At 40.6% G+C, this 19118-nt stretch overlaps 1 protein-coding gene across 3 annotated transcripts in view; it reads right to left on the bottom strand.

The window, feature by feature from the left end:
- CCBE1 (collagen and calcium binding EGF domains 1) overlaps positions 1–19118 on the bottom strand; it is a 163443-nt gene that overhangs the window by 12964 nt on the left and 131361 nt on the right. For 2 of the 3 annotated variants that reach the window (XR_005558508.1, XM_039358064.1), the window contains exons 4-6: positions 13720–13854; positions 12201–12338; positions 1954–2060 (exon numbers count right to left, since the gene is read on the bottom strand). Coding sequence is in view for 2 of the 3 variants with exons in the window: in XM_039358064.1 (XP_039213998.1) it covers positions 1954–2060; positions 12201–12338; positions 13720–13854 (380 nt within the window). In the remaining variant the exon portion in view is untranslated. The remainder of the gene's footprint in view (positions 1–1953; positions 2061–12200; positions 12339–13719; positions 13855–19118) is intronic. The other variant, XM_039358065.1, reaches the window with a different exon arrangement.

The following is a 19118-nucleotide window of genomic DNA, read 5'->3' as shown; positions in this document are numbered from 1 at the left end:
CCAGACAACAGTCTGATAAATGAAATTTGGATCTGACAGAGGAAGGGTGGCAAAAACATCTCTCAAAAGAGATTCTCCCTAATTTTGGGGAGAGTAAAAATAAGGTATGAGTCTTGCAAGATTCTGTTAATGTAATCTAAGTAGAAAGACTGAGCTAGTAATCCTGGTTTACAGGTAGTCCTCAACTAACAACAATTCATTTAGTGACTCTTCAAAGTTACAATGACACTGAAAAAAGTGATTTATGACCGTTTTTCACACTTATGACCTTTGCGGCATCCCCATGATTATGTGATTAAAATTCAGGTGCTTGGCAACTGGTTCATACTAATGACCACGGCTGTGTCCCAAGGTCATGTGATCACCTTTTGCAACCTTTTGACAAGCAAAGTCAATGGGGAAGCCAGATTCACCTAACAACTGTGTCACTAACTTATCAACTGCAGTGATTCACTTAACAACTGTGGCAGGAAAAGTTGCAAAATGGGGCAAAGCTCACTTAACAAATGTCTCACTTAATAGAAATATTGGGGTCAATTATGGTCGTTAAGTCGAGGATTTCCTGTATTTCTTGCCTGGTCTACCTTGCCAGGCTAACATTGCCACGTGTCCCTAAATGCTATGCTCAGAGTTTTAATTTTCAGACTTTCAGCTTGTCCTTATGAGGTTCAAAGTAATATTTCCCTGCAAGAGATCAGTGTCAATACATTCTTATTTATTTTTGTATTTTTATCCCATGTTTCCTCTTGGGAGTTATGGCAACATAAGAGGTGAGGGTGGGAAGCTCCTCTAATATTTCCATAAGAATGATGTATGATTTAATTGGGCTCAGAGAGAATGGCTGGCTTATAATCAGGAGATACTTGAATGTGTGCTGCCTCAGTCCAAGGAAGATCAACTCTCACTCTGTCCATTCCCTAGCAAAAATTCATTGCATCCTTCAGGCACCTCAAGTCCCATATGGGTTTTCTTCATGGAAGAAAAGGAGCAAGCTTCAGTGCAGAAATAGGTTTGCATACGACCACTGTGCTTTTTCCCTACAACAGCATGGGAAATGGTTCATTAAAAAAATCAATAATAACAAATCAGTTTGACCTGGTGGGGCCCCATGACATGTTCCTTTCAATGTGGGAAGTATAAGCACACATTCAAGTGACTTTTTAAAAGCAGCCATTCCAATGGAAGAGATCTTTAAAATTGCCTAGTTCTAACCCAAATCAGTTCATGTAGGCCAGTGATGGTGAACCTTTTAGAGACCAAGTGCCCCAAAACTGCCCCCACCTCCCTGCCCACCCCCACTCTACGCCCTGCCCACCCGCATGGCCATCCACCGCCTCCATGGCCCACCGCAGCAGATTGTCCAGGCAGCCCAGCAGCGCCATGGCAGCCATGCCCTCTGCCCATGCCCCGCAGCATCATCTGCATGTGACGGCGCAAGGGCAGAGTCTTGTCCCCGCTGCCTGGCTGCCATGCCCTTGGCTGTGCTGCTCTGCGTGGACTGTGCTTGGGGGCAACTCTCCTCTGGGTGGCTGCTGGTGAGGAGAAGGGGGCTGCGGGGGGAGGTGGAGCTGGGGCAACGGTGTACGTGCCCACCAAGAGGGCTCTGAGTACCACTTCTGGCACGCATGCCATAGGTTCGCCACCACTGATGTAGGCCATCTAGCTTTCAAAACAGGGTTCTCCAAACTTGGCAACTTTAAGATTTGTGGACTTTAACTATCAGAATTTTTCTTCAAATTTGCTGTCTGGAGAATTCTGGAAGCTGAAGTCCGTAAGTCTTAAAGTTGCCATGTTTGGTGACCCCTGTTTTAGAAAAACATCGTGTGAAATGGCAACGGATGATGTGCTTTCAAGAAAACACATTGAATCCTACAATCTATTCAAGCAATTGAATTCACCTGCCAATTTCTCCCCTTTTTCAATACCTATGACTTCAATATTTCTTAAATGTACCTTTTGTTTCAGTTGCAGTACCGTCTGTTTGATCTGGTGGAATTCTCTGCAGGAGGCACAACAAGCCCCTGGTTTCACCACATTGTCCACCTTCTCAGAAAAGCCTGCTTTAAAAAAAAAAAAGGGAAGGAAGGAAGGAGAAAAAGGCCCACTATTTCAGTACAACCTCCTTGTTCTTTTCTGAATGAAACTAGGAAGAGGGCAGAAAAATGCCAAAGACTGCTGTGCGCAGAGAGGAACTTTCTAAAAGTCCCTTCTTGATCATTCCGTGAGAAGAAGAGGTGTCCTCTGTACTAACGGCTTTTCCCATGAATCCTCACAGATGCCTGGAGAGCTGCAAAAAGTCCTAAGCAGCAGCTGTTTCCAGTTAGCAGCTCTTAATGTCTTTTAGAAAACTCCTTTTATATCTTAAGGGGCGGGAGGAAGGGTGTATTTCTCCACTTTTATCTAAGTCTTTACTGTACAGGAAATGTAAAAGACCCATAGTGATTTATCAGCTCCCATTAAGGGCAAATTTCAGACACCATAAATTGTGACACAGTAACCTGTGCAAGGAGAATTGCCTGAAGTTTGCACAAATGCAAACCTTACTCTCACCAATGCTATTAGCTGTGCAAATGCGACTCCCGAGTAGACTCCCAAGTAGAGATAACAGGGCAATGGTTGAGAGTAAGAACGGAATTCCACAATCGATCTGGCATTCCCAGTTATGTATTAAGTCTTTTCTAATTGGGGAAAAAAATTAGGGTAAGCGCTTTCTGTCCTAAAAGAACAGTTTTTTGTTCTGCCCCCACCCTCACAACTCATGCATCTTCAGCAATAATGTTAACTATTTACAATGTTGCTTAAGTGATTTGGCACAACTGTGCATCTCCCAGAAAGTTATATTTAAGATTTCAAAAGCTTTACAAAAAAAAAAAAAAAGAATTTAATGGAAAATTAATTAAAGCTTTTTATTTGGAGAATCAACAAAATAAGCTACTTCCTGAGTCTTCCCAGTATGAAGAAGTTCATATTGTTGATAGTATGAAAAATGGTAAAATATCAAGGCTTCATGGTTTTCCTATAGACTGATATAAAAAAGCTTAATTTTTTTTTGGCTTTTCTTAATAATTCTTACATGGCAATCTGTTACCAAACCAGATAAAGATAAAAGTTTTTGTCCCCAAAGATGTCCTGCCCCATCCCCCCCCCCAGAACTTATGCATCTTCAGCAATTGTGCTAATTACTGTTCATATCTGTGTGGATGCGTTCTGCTACAACTATATAACAATATAAAGTAAAAATCTATGATGCATTAACTACTAAAAAGAAATACAGATGAATTGCTAAGGGAATTGGTCACATGTGAACTATTAACTATTGACAATATCTGCGTATTTTCCATCCAGTCGCAGAAAAGTGAATGTAAACCCCATAAATGAACACGTCATTTACATATTTTGTTTTTTAAAAAATCATGACATGGAATGGGACTAAAGGAAACCTTATCTCTAATGGTTTGAACTCTTGCTTCACTTCTTACCTTTTCCAGCTCAGAATTGCTTATATGCTTTAAAGTCAGTTTCCTTAAATTGAAGGGATTAAAAACTTGATTTTTACAAAAGATAAAAGCTGACATTTTACAGATGTTGAGTTCTGGCTCCATGATCAACATATTTAAAATAATACTTTGTGAATGCAGTAATGGAAAATATATAGTCTTCCTATATAGGCTCATGCAGATAGATTGTTCAGTCAATTTCAGGTCAGCTGATCTCCTCAATAGCCTTGAGTTAAACGCATCTTAATCCCAACTAAGGGTAAGTACCTGGGAATCTGGAAGTTATACCGTGGTAGCACAGTGGTTAGAATGCAGTACTGCAGGCTAATTCACTGCTCACTGCCAGCAGTTTGATCCTCCCTGGCTCAAGGTTGACTCAACTTTCCATTCTTTTGAGGTCAGTAAAATGAGGACCCAGATTGTTGGGGGACACTTTAAAACACTCTGAGAGTGCTGTAAAGCACTATGGAGTTTAAGTGCTGTTGCTATAAGCCCAGCACATTTAGATGGTGCCAGTTGAAAAGACAGGATTGTAGGATTGCAGATATTCATTGTCCTCTCCAAAATGGCTTCCTACAGAGATAGGCTATTGACCAGCATAGACAACATGTTTCTAAACTTCTATGCATAATAATGAGTTGCAGAATCTCAGTAAAACTGAACACAGGTCCTAGGGATGCATAATAATAATAATAATAATAATAATAATAATAATAATAATAATAATAATAATAATAATAATAATAGTAAAGTGGGAAGGGACCTTGGAGGTCATCTAGTCCAACCCCCTGCTCGGGCAGGAAACCCTACACCATTTTGGACAAATGGCTGTCCAGTCTCTTCTTAAAAACTTCCAGTGTTGGAGCATTTACTGCTTCTGGAGGCAAGCTGTTCCACTGATTAATTGTTCTCACTGTCAGGAAGTTTCTCCTTAGTTCTAGGTTGCTTCTCTCCTTGATTAGTTTCCACCCGTTGCTTCTTGTCCTGCCTTCAGGTGCTTTGGAAAATAGCTTAATTCCCTCTTCTTTATGGCAGCCCCTGAGATATTGGAATACTGCTATCATGTCCCCCCTTGTCCTTCTCTTCGTTAAACTAGACATACCCAATTCTAGCAACCGTTCCTTATATGTTTTAGCCTCCAGTCCCCTAATCATCTTTGTTGCTCTTCTCTGTACTCTTTCTAGAGTCTCAACATCTTTTTTACATCGTGGTGACCAAAACTGGATGCAGTATTCCAAGTGTGGCCTTACCAAGGCATTGAAGAGTGGTATTAATACTTCACGTGATCTTGATTCTATCCCTCTGTTAATGCAGCCTAGCACTGTGTTGGCCTTTTTGGCAGCTGCAGCACACTGCTGGCTCATATTTAAGTGATTGTCTACTAGGACTCCGAGGTCCCTCTCACAGTTACTACTATTGAGCATGGTGCCACCTATGCTGTACTTGTGCATTTGGTTTTTCTTGCCTAAATGTAGAACCTTGCTTTTTTCACCATTGAATTTCATTTTGTTAGTTAGTGCCCAGTGTTCAAGTCTGTCCAGATCCTTCTGTATCTGAAAGCCTGTCTTCTGGAGTGTTGGCTATTCCTGCCAGCTTGGTGTCGTCTGCAAATTTGATGAGTTCCCCATCTATCCCTTCATCCAAGTCATTGATGAAGATGTTGAAGAGTACTGGGCCCATAACAGAGCCCTGGGGCACCCCACTACACACTTCCCTCCATATAGATGCAGTTCCATTAATTCTACAGCACAATTTAGAGAGAAGTGGAAAAGAAGCAAATTGAATTATATAGTAGCTTTCTAACTTTTACGATAAGCCATCTCTAATGTGATAACTACAATTATTATTCTGACAATATAAAAAGCTGATATATAGATTAGCAAAGTTTCTGCTCAGTGACTATACTATACTAGACTGGACTAGACTAGAACAGATCTTACTGGGGAAATAATGACTCCTCTTTAGCATGCTATATTTTTTTCTTCAAGGAATATTGGGTGTTTCACTATATGTTAACCATTAGTTGAGTTTGTATGACATGTTTGTGTTGAGTTAGGAAAACGTAATAGCAAAGAAGAATCACAGGTTGTTAGTTGTGTTGTTTTATCCACAATCTTATCTGTGGCTTGGTTTGGATGATACAGTAAATATAGTAAGTCAGTAAGATATGACTTAATTGGCAAATACAATCTGCAGTGCTGTCTACAGCAAAATGTGATGACACCAAAAAGACATGTCCATAGTGACTAAGTATGAAAATACCACCATTACATATTTGCATCCCAAACTCCGATTAAATTAAATAAATCATAATAATTGCATAATGATGTCATCACAGGTACTTCATCATCTGTCCTTTTTGTCTCTCCCAAGGGTGCCTATGACAATTTGTGTGGTTTCATAAGAAGTTCCATCTTCTGATGTCAACCTACAGTATAGCTCCATTCTAGTTAGGAACCTAATGAACCAGACTGCTGAGGCTGCTAAGTGTATTCTGTTTGGTGAAGGGCAATAAATTACAAGTCCAAAGCCTTGAAGCCTAAATCTTGTCTCATTTATTTTGACAGTTGCTGCCAGAAAGTAGTTTGTAATGCATTCTTGCTCATGGGAAGTGATTAAATTTGTCATCTGTCTTGTATTAGCTACACTGTGCCTTCATTTGATGATTAGCTGTGCGTTATTGTCTGGGTCAGGGGTAGGCAACCCAAAACACTTAAAGAGCCACTTGGACCCGTTTCCCACCAAAAACAAAACACTGGGAGCCGCAAAACCCTTTTGATATCTAAAATGAAGATAACACTGCATATATCCTTTTTTACCTTTATTATAGGTGTGTGTGTGTGTTTCTGTGTGTATCTGTGTGTGTATATATATGTATATGTGTATATATACACACACACACACATACACAGGTAAAAAAAGGATATATGCAGTGTTATCTTCATTTTAGATGTCAAAAGGGTCTCTCTCTCTCTCTCTCTCTCTCTGTCTCTCTCTCCCTCCCTCTCTATCTGCCCTTGGTCTGCCACTCCTCTTCCCCCGCTCTCTTTCTTTCTCTCTCTCTCTTTCCTCTCTCTCTCTCCCTCCCTCTCTCTTTCTCTCTCTCTCTTTCTCCCCCCCCCCCTCCTATCTGTTGCTCACCTGGCAAGCTTCAAGCTGTTGTCCAACAAGCAACCTTGTCTCTTTTATGACTCATGGACTTCAACTCCCAGAATTCCTGAGTCAGCCTAGCTGGGCTAGCTAGCTCTCTCCTGCCCTTCCTGCTTCCTGCTTCCTGCAGAGAGGCAGCAAAGGGAGGAGCTCCGCCCAGTAAGCTTTTCAGCTCCTCGGAGAATACTGTGAGTGCACTCTCTTTTACACATACACACAGACACACACACACACACACACACAAAAACACAAACACACACACACACAGAGAGAGAGAGAGAGAGAGAGAGAGAAGCAGGGAAGCGCAATTGCCTCTCTCTGTCTCTGTCTCTCTCTGCAAAGGCAGAGGAGGCTGGGAGCCACATGGGAAGGCTCAAAGAGCCGCATGCGGCTCCGGAGCCGCAGGTTGCCGACCTGTGGTCTGGGTAATATGGAAGAAGAATCCCCATGTCACAAAGATGTTGCCACATTTCTTGTTCTGCAAAAATTGAAAATATTTCTGAAGCCCAAGAGAGGCAAACAGCCTTAATTCTATAAACATGAATTTACTGTAAGTTCTGCCTGAATGGAGTAAGATTGCAATACTCTAGGTCGATGTTCTTAAATAGGCTATCAATAATGTAAATTGTTTATACAGTCTTCTAAAAAGTAAATACTTAGATCTACCACTAGGTGGTATTCAAAGTTCCAAACAATAATTATCAACTGGAGGGAACTATATTTTTATACTAACTATGTGCTGGTCTGAAATTCCAGCTACAAACAATTAATAATTTATTGTTTTGTTTTATCCAGTTTATTCCATGTGTGCTGCTTCAGCTTATTCCTGGTTTCTAACCCCAATGTGCTTCTACATGAAGCTTTTATTACCAAAGTGCCTCAGTTCATGGAAGATCCAGATGATGTTCCTTGTCTACTTTCTTCAACTGTTTTTTTCCTACCCAATAAATTCCATTAAGGATGAAAAGATGCATGTGCTGAAAACTACAGGAATTCCATCAGGCTGTACTTAAAGTCTCTCCTTCAAGGTGAGATGAGAACAAAAATGCCCAAGATGTTTCAGTTTTGAAGCAGAGCCTCAAACAGATCAACACCCTCATTGTAGGCCAAGGGTAGGCAACCTTGGCTCTTTTATGATTCATGGACTTCAATTCCCAGAATTCCTGAGCCAGCCATGCTGAGGGGAAAGGGAGAGGTTTCCAAGCTGAGCCATGCTGGCTCAGGAATTCTGGGAGTTGAAGTCCACAAGTCATACAAGAGCCAAGGTTGCCTACCCCTGTTGTAGGTTATGCTGACTTGCTCAGCTGCTCACAACTTTGGACCTGAATTGTCTCCCTGTAACTTTTTTTTGAGAATGTGTGCTTCTTTTTGTTTCATTGGTAATGGAATTTAGCCATCATGCTTCTCCTTAAATTACTTGATCTTCCTTTGACTTTGGTATTTGAAGATTAGGCTGGACTTGACTTGAGGAAATATTGTAGCTTTTTAAACCTAAGTTTATTTATATTCGATAATTTACTGAATGGGGTCCCACAATTCAACCCTGAACTACGAATATTCTCTTTATTTTACTATGTCTCATGAAATTAAGAATACTTCGTAAATACTGGTTTTTTACTGTGTTAATTATTAGTATTTTAAAATATTTTAGAGACTGGTGTTTGTTTAAAATTGAAGAGAGGTGGTTTGAATTATTATTATTATTTCTGTACAAAAAGAAAGTCGAATTTTAGTTTGGCAGCTTTAAGATGGGTGGACGTCAACTCTCAGAATTCCCCAGCCATGTTGTCTTTCAGGTACATGGTAAAAGGCCTTAACCTGCATTGCTCACAGCCTCAAATATCTCTTGTGAGATAGGCAATAACACATATATGGTGAATAAAATAATCATAATCATCATAAGAGTACAGAGAAGAGCAACAAAAATGATTAGGGGACTGGAGGCTAAAACATATAAGGAACGGTTGCTGGAATTGGGTATGTCTAGTTTAATGAAGAGAAGGACGAGGGGGGGGATATGATAGCAGTGTCCCAATATCTCAGGGGCTGCCACAAAGAAGAGGGAGTCAAGCTATTCTCCAAACTGCCTGAAGGCAGGACAAGAAGCAACGGGTGGAAACTAACCAAAGAGAGAAGTAACCTAGAACTAAGGAGAAACTTCCTGACAGTTAGAACAATTAACCAGTGGAACTGTCCCCCCTCCTTTTTAACATCTACATGAAACCACTGGGTGAGATCATTCGGCAACACGGGGTGAGGTATCATCAATATGCGGATGATACCCAATTATATATCTCCACCCCGTGTCCTTTCAGTGAAGCAGTCGACGTGATGTGCCGGTGCCTAGAAGATGTGAGGGTCTGGATGGGGGTGAACAGGCTTAGACTCAACCCTGACAAGACCGAGTGGCTCTGGGTCTTGCCTCCCAAAGGTCAACTGGATGGTCCATCTTTAGTCCTGGGGGGGGCAAATCTACCTCCCTCAGTGCAGGCACGCAACTTGGGTGTCCTCCTGGACTCACAGCTAAATCTGGAACAACATCTATCGGCTGTGGCCAGGGGGACTTTTGCACAGGTTCGCCTAGTGCACCAGTTGCGGCCTTATTTGGACCGGGAGGCTTTACTCACACTCACTCATGCCTTGTCACCTCAAGACTGGATTACTGTAACGCGCTCTACATGGGGCTTCCCTTGAAGAGCGTTCGGAGGCTGCAGTTGGTTCAGAACGCAGCCGCGAGAGCGATTGTGGGCGTGCCGAGGTACGCCCACGTGTCACCTATCCTCCGCGAGCTGCACTGGCTTCCTGTGGGTCTCCGACGCAATTCAAGGTGTTGGTTATCACCTTTAAAGCCCTTCATGGCATAGGGCCAGGTTACTTACAGGACCGCATTCTGCCACATAGTTCTCAGAGACCGGTGAGGTCCCATAGAGTGGGCCTCCTTCGGGTCCCGTCGGCCAGACAGTGTCGGCTGGCGGGCCCTCGGGGAAGGGCCTTTTCTGTGGTGGCTCTGACCTGGTGGAATCAACTTCCCCCCGAGGTTCGAACAACTCCCACCCTGCCGGCCTTTAAGCAGGCTGTTAAAACCCTCCTGTTCCGGCAGGCCTGGGGCTGATGTCCCCGGGGGGGCCGGGATATGATCGGACTCGCGGTATGACTGTGGTATGACTGCTTTATTTTACTGTTTTATTATTGTTTTTAACTTTGTACGCTGCCCTGAGTCCTTTGGGATTGGGCGGCATATAAATACTGTAAATAAAAATAAATAAAATAAAAAATAAACCTGCCTCCAGAAGCAGTGAATGCGCCAACATTGGAAGTTTTTAAGAAGAAACTGGACAGCCATTTGTCAGAAATGGTATAGGGTTTCCTGCCTGAGCAGGGGGTTGGACTAGATGACTTTATTATTATTATAATAATAATAAAGTTGGAAGGGACCTTGGAAGTCATCTAGTCTAATTCCCTTCTCAGGCAGGAAATGCTATACCATTTCAGAAAATGGCTGTGCAGTCTCTTCTTAAAAAATTCCAGTGTTGGAGCATTCACCGCTTCTGGAGGCAGGTTGTTCCACTAATTGTTCTAACTGTCAGGAAATTTCTCCTTAGTTCTAGGTTGCTTCTCTCTTTGGTTAGTTTCCATCCATTGCTTCTTGTCCTGCTTTCAGGTGCTTTGGAGAATAGCTTGACTCCCTCTTCTTTGTGGCAGCCCCTGAGATATTGGAACACTGCTATCATGTCCCCCCTCGTCCTTCTCTTCATTAGATTAGACATACGCAATTCCAGCAGCTGTTCCTTATATGTTTTAGCATTCAGTCCCCTAATCATCTTTGTTGCTCTTCTCTGCACTCTTTCTAGAGTCTGAACATCTTTTTTACATTGTGTTGACCAAAACTGGATGCAGTATTCCAAGTGTGGCTTTACCAAGGCATTGTAAAGAGGTATTAACACTTCACGTGATCTTGATTCTATCCCTCTGTTAATGCAGTTTAGCACTGTGTTGGCTTTTTGGGCTGCTGCAGCACACTGCTGGCTCATATTTAAGTGACTGTCCACTAGGGCATAACTATGCAAAAACATACCACTTTTGCTAGGCCTTTAATTATTGAATGCCTCTTACTGTTATTTTTTCATCTGTGTTTTTAAGTTTTTTATATTGTTTTGTTGGCCACCTTAATTGCTCACCCACCTGGGAGGGGTGGGGTAGGGACCTATCCAATGATGAATGAATCCTTATTAGAGGATCTAAGCAGAACAACATGATTCTTTATTTGTTGTAGTACTTGCTCCTTATTATGACTTGCAGAATCATAGTAAAGTTTAAAAAAATAAGCAAAGTAAAGTTTAAAAAAATAAGCAAATTAAAGGCTTTGCATGTAAAAATCCTAATTAGCCTAGTTATAACATCTGAATTGCAACCAGCAAAAATGAAGAATCTGAATGACAAAGCCCCCCTACTTATAGGGGCCAATATTACCTGCAAATTTGCATGATTTATGATTTTAAAGTTGTGCATTATTTTTTCTATTTTAGTGCAAGGTTTGTAGAAGAAATAGCAAAGAGACATTGTAGCTTTGCAATGAAAATAATCAGCAATTTTCAGAACTGGAAAATTTCAGTATGAGACTTTGGACAGTTAAATGTTCATCTCCAAAATGTCAGCTAGAATGTGTTTCTCTTTGATCATGCAACTTGCTAAGTAAAGTGTTGAAATGGCTACAGTACTTGACATGCATAAATACTAGATGGGACTAGAATTAAAGGATTTTTTTTTGTCTCTCTTTGTTTCCAGGAGGTGTTTGTCTACACTTTTCTAACTGGATGTCCTCCAGATGTATTATCTTCTGTTCCTATAATCTATGGTAGATAGGGATGACTCATGATGGCCACTGATTAACAGAACTTAAGTCCAACACATCTGGAGAGAATCAAGTTGTGGAAGGCAAGAACTGTTACTTTATAGCAGTGGTTCTCAACCTTTTTAATGCCGCGACCCCCAACCGGTCGTAAGTCGAGGACTACTCAACCGGTTGTAAGTCGAGGACTACTCAACTGGTGCAGCACCGTTTGCAGAATGGGACTTTTGGCGGGCTTAGCAGGGCAGAGACAGCCTGGACAATTCCTATTGGCTTTTGAAAGCAATAGAATTAGACTCTATTCAAGAAAGTCTATTCTATTGGCTTTCAAAAGCAATAGAATAAAAGGGAGTAGCACAGCTAAGGAAAAGGGGGAAAAAATGGCGGACTGCATTGTTTGGCGACCCCCGTGAAATGGTCGTTTGACCCCAAATGGGGTCCCGACCTACAGGTTGAGAACCACTGCTTTATAGTTACTCCCTCAAGAGCAGGGGTACAGAATTGTAGCTTTATAACACTTGTCAAACTACTTCTCCCAACATTCTTTGCATGGGTCATGTTGGTAAAAAATATTAAGGATGATCTTAATTAAATATTATCTGAAGCATAGTCATCTGGCCTGAAGCTCACATGAAATTTACCTGAACAACTTTTATGTCCACAAAGAACTGGTGTAGTATAATTTAGATGACTTGATATAATACCTTTATCTCCTTTGGTGCATACTTTCCCATCATCTTCACGTATGTATCCTTCGTGACATTCACACCGATAGCTACCAAGAGTATTTACACAGATGTGGGGGCAGAGAGTCTCACTGCTTGTGGCACACTCATCAACATCTGAAAGGAAACAAATGTAAGCATCGAGGAAATGAAATGATCAAAAATAAATATAACCTATGTATAACTCTGTGTTCATTGTACTGGATTTGGAGGGAGTCCATAGCTCAGGAGTAGAACATATGCTCTGCATAGGAAAGTCCTGGGTTGTTTCCACTATGCAGGGGTTCTCAACCTTGGCAACTTTAAGACTTGTGGACTTCAACTCCCAGAATTCCTCAGACAGCAAAGCTGGCTGAGGAATTCTGGGAATTGAAGTCCACAAGTCTTAAAGTTGCCAAGGTTGAGAACCCCTGCATTATGGGCTTATCTAATCAGGTATCCTTATGGAAGAATTTATAACTGATCTTGGGGAAGGCAGTTTGGAAAGGAGGAAGGAAGTGATTTAGAAGGGACTTGGAAAAGCAATCCACAATTAAGACATTGAAAGAAGCATGATAAAGAACTTCAAAATAACCTCAACTTGATTTTATTTAATATAAGATGGGACAGAGAGAAACTTGGGTATGCTTTTAAGATTCTATTACTCTATTCTTCAACAATAAAATAACATTTCTGGAATTCCTGCGGTGTCTGTTTCTTCACCTGGGCAAGCATATTGTCATTGAATACATCTGAAGGTTATCAAGTTGGAGAAAACTGTAATACATAATAGGAATGTTCATTTTTTGAAAACAATAGAAAAGAGGTGCTTTCGAATGCATGGTATTGCAACCTCAGTGGGCAGATAGCAATACTTGCCCAATTTTGCATGTATATTTGTGAAACCGCAATCCAAAATGCCAGAACATTTGAAAAAGAACAGGAAATTCCAAAGTTAATCATGTTCCTGACACAAGCCTTTTATTTTCAACTGAAAACAAATATGCAAGGAGAAATTCTGCTGAGTTTTCATCTAATAAACAAGATCTCAAGAATAGAGAGAGCTCAGGATGTTCTTACTGAAAGGCCAAAGGACAAAACGGCATCTAATAGAAAAGAGAGAGATGGCATCTCTCCAATTCCACATAGAGAACTGAGCTAGACTGACAGCTGGATTTTATTTTGATGTTATGATGTGATAAACCTACTTTATGCACCAGCAGTAATAGACTCATTTACAGAATGCAGAACACAACCCACAGCACACTGTCCTACAACACAGGGACTTCAGAAAGATTTTCCAGACATATCTGCAATAGTTGCCTCACTATATCTTTTGATAGAACTTATTCTATCTTTTGACAGAAGTTCTGAATTTCCCTATTCAGAAAGGTATAAAGTTAAGGCAGCGAAGTTCACATTCACATATATGGAAGTTCATGAGAACAGCATCTACATTATTATAAAACTAAATGTTGTTTGTTCTACATGTATTTTAACTGCAGTTCTTTGCACCCACCTAAGCAATAGGGTTTTTCTCGGTTCCTGTGTCTTTCACGATCATACCGATAACCAGGGTAGCACGTACATAAGACTCGACCAAAGTTGTCGGTGCACTGCTGTTCACAAGGAGCATCTGCACAAACATCATAGTCTAAAGAGAGAATATGACTGAAGTTAGTAGCTGTTTTAAACTGCAGGAGCAATGGAATGTTAATATATGAGATATGTATTAAGGTAGATCTAGTCAAAGTTACTCATCATGGAATAGCAGCAAACCACTGCCCTTGCTAACTACTTTTGATAAAGAACTATGTAACTAAACAGAAAAAAACAGTGCTATTTTTCAGTTGCATCCTGTTTTTTGAAGAAACTTTCTGAAGAAGTTATCTTTCAAGAATTTATCTGTATGAAAGTCATGTGCATACATAAAAATGGAAAACTATGAGCTGCAGAAAACCAATAATTGCATCTGACTTAGTCAAAAGATCAACCTGGAAAGTGTGATCATGGAATAAATTCTGAACCAGAGTAAAATAAACTGGGAGACAATTCAAAAGCAGTGTATCAATCTCCTTAGAGAGGAAATTGTTAAATCAGCACCCTCCTCCTCAGCCATTTGGTTGTGTCCAACCCTCAGCCACTCTATGGATCAGCATGCTCCATGCCCCTCTGTCTTGCATTGCCTCCTTCAGATCCATCATGGTCATCCCAGTGTCATCCTTTTTAATGTCCAGCCAGCAGGTGCTAGGGCAGCCCCTTCTCCTTTTTCCACCGATCACTCCCAGCATGATTGACTTTTCGAGTGAGTCAGCTCTCATGACATGATCAAAGTATGACAGCCTCTGTTTGGTAATTTTTGATGAGATATTAAATCAGAAAGTACTACTTACATTGACATGTGGTTGCAGAAAATGGTCATTAAATGTTAAAGCAATACAGAATTTGGAAGTTACTCAAAGAAGCTTGGAATGCTTACTATAAAAAGGCAAGGCACGGCAAGACATATATGGCTACACCAAAGATGGGACTAGATCAGTGGTTCTTAGCCTGGGCGATATCGCCCCCCAGGGGGTGATTTCATTTTTCAGGGGGGCGAAGGAACAAAAAGGGGGTGATATGGGGGCTGCGGAGCAAGACGTTTTGGGGACACTTTTGAGATTTTTTTCATACAGTGAATTGCTGTATATCTGTCATACAAAAACATCAGATCGCTCGCTATTAGTGGATTGAATTGTGTTTTCAAATGTTCCTCCAGCTAGCTTCAGTACCGAACGCCGTACATATGTGAATAGGCATTGCTTATCTTCATGCGCATTGCGCAGTCGCCTCTACCCTTTTTATATTTCTTTTTGTGTCTTAAATTTCACTTGTAATTCAATCATTAAATATTACTGTTTTTCTTTTCGGGCATTTCGATTTCTTGCAATTGAATTTTGTTTTCAGTGGTCATTACATTTAAGTGTCTTGAATAAATATGATAATAATGAAATACATGTATCAAGAAGTTTGGGAATAAAGTGATGGGTGGCACCAAAATTTTTCACACAGTTGAGATATGGGAAAAAGACTGGAAATAAATTATTTGCATCGATATGTCCTGATGACAACTTCCTCATTGGCTCAATGGGGCGATTTGTTCAAAAAGGTTAAGAACCACTGGACTAGATGACATAATGAAGTGGTGGCCTCATGACACTAGAGCCATGCAGATAACAACTATCCTCATTAGTAATAGTTCAACTTAAAAGAGCCAGAAAATAACCAAAGAAATAATATAACTTATTAAAGGTATAATTGGTGATTTGTAACACGTCACAATAGTTGGAAAGCAACTGAAGTAGTCTTCATCCTACAGTGGGCTGACTTGGGCTGAGAATAAATGAATGAATGAATGGATGGATGAATGAATGAATGGATGAATGAATGAATGAATAAATTTATTGATGGTTTTGAGACAACTCATCATGTTGTTGACGTGCATAGTCTCCTCCAATTGTGCACTATCCACAAGTACAATTGGAGTTTTATAGTTCAATAAGAATTCTTAAAAACACAAATAATCCCGAACACCAGGAATTAGTTATTAGAAGCAGTCATGTTCCTGCACCTTTGCACAGCTTCCTGTACAGTAATAAAATAAATTCATTGCTGCTTGCAAGGGCAGGAAATTTCAGAGCATATTGTTGTAATTATGCGTAGCATGCAACACATAACTAAATAGAAAGGAGGAAGAATCATCATTGTTAGGCCATTAAGTACTTCCAAAAATGTCTAGCTCATACCAAAATTGATGGAAATTTGGGGCATTTTTCTTTCTTCAGCCATCAGGAATAGTTGCAGAAGAGATGAGATTTGGAAGAATTAACAATATTTTCCATTGAGGATTATAACCCCATTTTCTCATTTATCTCACAAAATGGTTATTTTGATGTGTGCATCCAAACCTGATTTGAAATCACAAACTACATGTGGTTTCCAACTGGCTACTTTTGTGATAAGTGTGTATGCGCATGATGTAATATGCTGAATCTATTTGCATTATAATCAACAGTTTCTCAATTGGTTCAAAGCTTTTACCAATTTCAAAAGTCAGTATAGAATGTATAGTCCCAAGGATTTTCTCATTGCTGACAGCAGAGCTAAGAAAAGAGAAATCACTTCATGAGTTTGATCATCTACCAAGATCTGTTATCAGTTTTGCCCCAATACACTATCAAGTTTGTGCCTCGCTGCCAAAATTCCCCAAACATTGGACCACTATTAAGCTAGAACATCTGCTGATGTTACATCTACCATAAAAATAAGGTGAATCCTTTAATTAATTTCATGAAGTTGGTTCCCAACAAGAGCATGTCAGATTTATGCATTGTCTTAGCAACTGCCTGCCAGAGTTGAGAATGCATGACCTATAAAACACACTCTTATGTGTACATTCTATGTGTGTAAATGTTTAATAAAGAATGAGTCATAGGTTGAACTCCTTTATCTAAGACAGTTTACCTGATACGGAACAACTCGGTGTGATAAAGATTAACACAATCAACGGGCCGATGACGCGCTCAAGGAGCTGGGCGCAGAGGCAGGAGGCTATATGAGCTGCCTTCCCAATCTCCTGCTATTCTAACTCTGATGACGCCGACAGTTTTTTGGCCGGACAAAAGCTTAGTAACTCTTTTTAACCACAGGCTTGTTTATATTAAACAGGCTGGTTTATTATATCCTGGTGTTCATTTTTTCTTTTTCTTTCTTTCTTTCTTTCTTTCTTTCTTTCTTTCTTTCTTTCTTTCTTTCTATCTATCTATCTATCTATATGTAGGTCTTTGGTTATTCGGGTTTTCTCCCGCGTCAAATTGGAAGTGTCTTGGCGACGTTTCAACAAAGTCTCATTCGTCATCTTCAGGCTGGTGTTTTCGGCTTCGTACTTCTAGGAGCAAGAAACAGCTCCGATCCCACATTGCTTCGAAACGTTGCCAAGACACTTCCAATTTTACGCGGGAGAAAACCCGAATAACCAAAGACCTATATACAAATACCCGCGAAAACCTCAGAAAACAAATATATATATATATATATATATATATATATATATATATATATATATATATATATATATATATATATATGTCCTTAATGGTTGTAAAAATGCGAATCCCGGGCATATTTGTTCAATAATGCAATCTTCAATCTCCGGGAAGAGTATAATCTAGTTATTTATTGTTAAAACAATATTTAGAACAATAAAAACAGCTATATACAAAGTTAAAAACAACTTAGCTTTCGCTGGTCCTCTGCCAGCATCCTCAGAATGGGGCTCAGGGGGTGGGGAAGTTTTTTTATCCCCTTGCCGATCTAACTGCTTGCTCATTGCTTGTGTGACAGGGCCACTCTTCCTGATTGCCTGTGACTGCAATCAGAGGGCGGGGCAACTAAGGCAGTCACAGGCAATCAGGAAGAGTGGCTCTATCACGCGAGTAAAATATTTCCTTTTAAACAAATGGTTATTATCCTCAGAACAGTTGAATCTTCCAAGAATATTTTAGAAGAGGAGCGGTACGTAGCTCTGAACATTTTATCAGTTTGCACCTAGCAAGAGTGGGCCAGAAAAGTCAACACAAAGTTCACAAATGACAATGTCCCCAGAACACCCCAAAAAGTCCCCTTTCCCAAGACATAATGAACATCGAGCAAGATTTCAGCCATTTCTTTTCATCATGTCTCCTGGGTAGTCCACACGGCAAAATGAGCAGAGTATATAATAAGACCCATATTCAGATTTATGCAGTTATGAAGCTGATGAGGAAATTATAAATCTGCCACAGTGGATAGATAAAATTTGATCTAACTTGTTTTTAAGCAGAACTTCCCAATATTATATTTTTTCCAAAAAAGAAAGAAAAGAAATGGAAAGAACAGAGCTGTCGACATGAAATGGCCAGGGTAAAGTAGTATGGTGAAGACATGTCAGGCTTTTTTATAGGGGGAACCAGCCCGGGTCAATTAGCACTGGACCCAGGGTCTACAAAGAAGCACTGCATCAACAGAAGACAGGCTCTGTTATTGCTGTGCATTTATTCCTAAGAGGAAGTGAAGTTGCTCCATTAGAATCTATTATTAATTGATTTTATGAATACAGATAGTCTTAGAGTTACAACTGTAATGGAGCCTGTAATGCTCCACTACCACAAGCAGATCATGGGATACTTAAGGGGGTGGGGGAGAACTTGGAAGGTCCAAGGCAACTGGGCCTGTGCCTGCACTAGGCCTCCCAGGATCTCCCCCACCCTGAGGCACCCCATGCTCCGCTTAACAACCCACACAATCGATTAACAAATACATTGGGAGAACAGGGATGGCTGGTCATTACCTGAGGCAGTACATTTAACGCTTGTCCTGACTTCTGACTCTAACGGGCAGGCTCCATTATGGCCATAACTCAAGGACCTGGATATTAAAATAGCATCCAGCTAGCACCTCAGGCCCACTTTGTTCTTCTCTTGCTGTATTTTTTTGAGAAACAAAGGAACCCCTTCCTGAAAGGGTCACTGTGCCAACAAAACATCAACATCATCTCTTGAAATTACAGAGAAATGGCGGCTGTTTGGCTACAGGAAGGAGAAATCTCAGAAACAAAATCTCAGGCTCCATGAGTTTTACTGCCCAGAGGCAGGGCTGCACAACCCTCTTTGAAGCCTCTCTTCTGAAGAGGAGCTGAGCTAATAATTAATGGACTCAGCTTGGAAGTTTCTCAGGTCTATCCCATCCCGTGGGGTGCAGTGTTGATGTCAGGCTGGGGGTCCTGTGTGTGGAAGATCTTGAATTAAGGAAAGAAATATGGTGTGCACAGATTTACATCCAGCTGGATTCAGTATCTTCAGAATTGGGAGAGGGCCTAAATTGAATTTGTCATTTCCTTCC

Source organism: Crotalus tigris, unplaced genomic scaffold, assembly GCF_016545835.1.
Source record: "Crotalus tigris isolate CLP2741 ecotype Arizona unplaced genomic scaffold, ASM1654583v1 scf7180000018975.1359446, whole genome shotgun sequence".
NCBI classification, from domain to species: Eukaryota; Metazoa; Chordata; class Lepidosauria; order Squamata; family Viperidae; genus Crotalus; species Crotalus tigris.
This window is presented reverse-complemented; position numbering and strand designations above follow the sequence as displayed.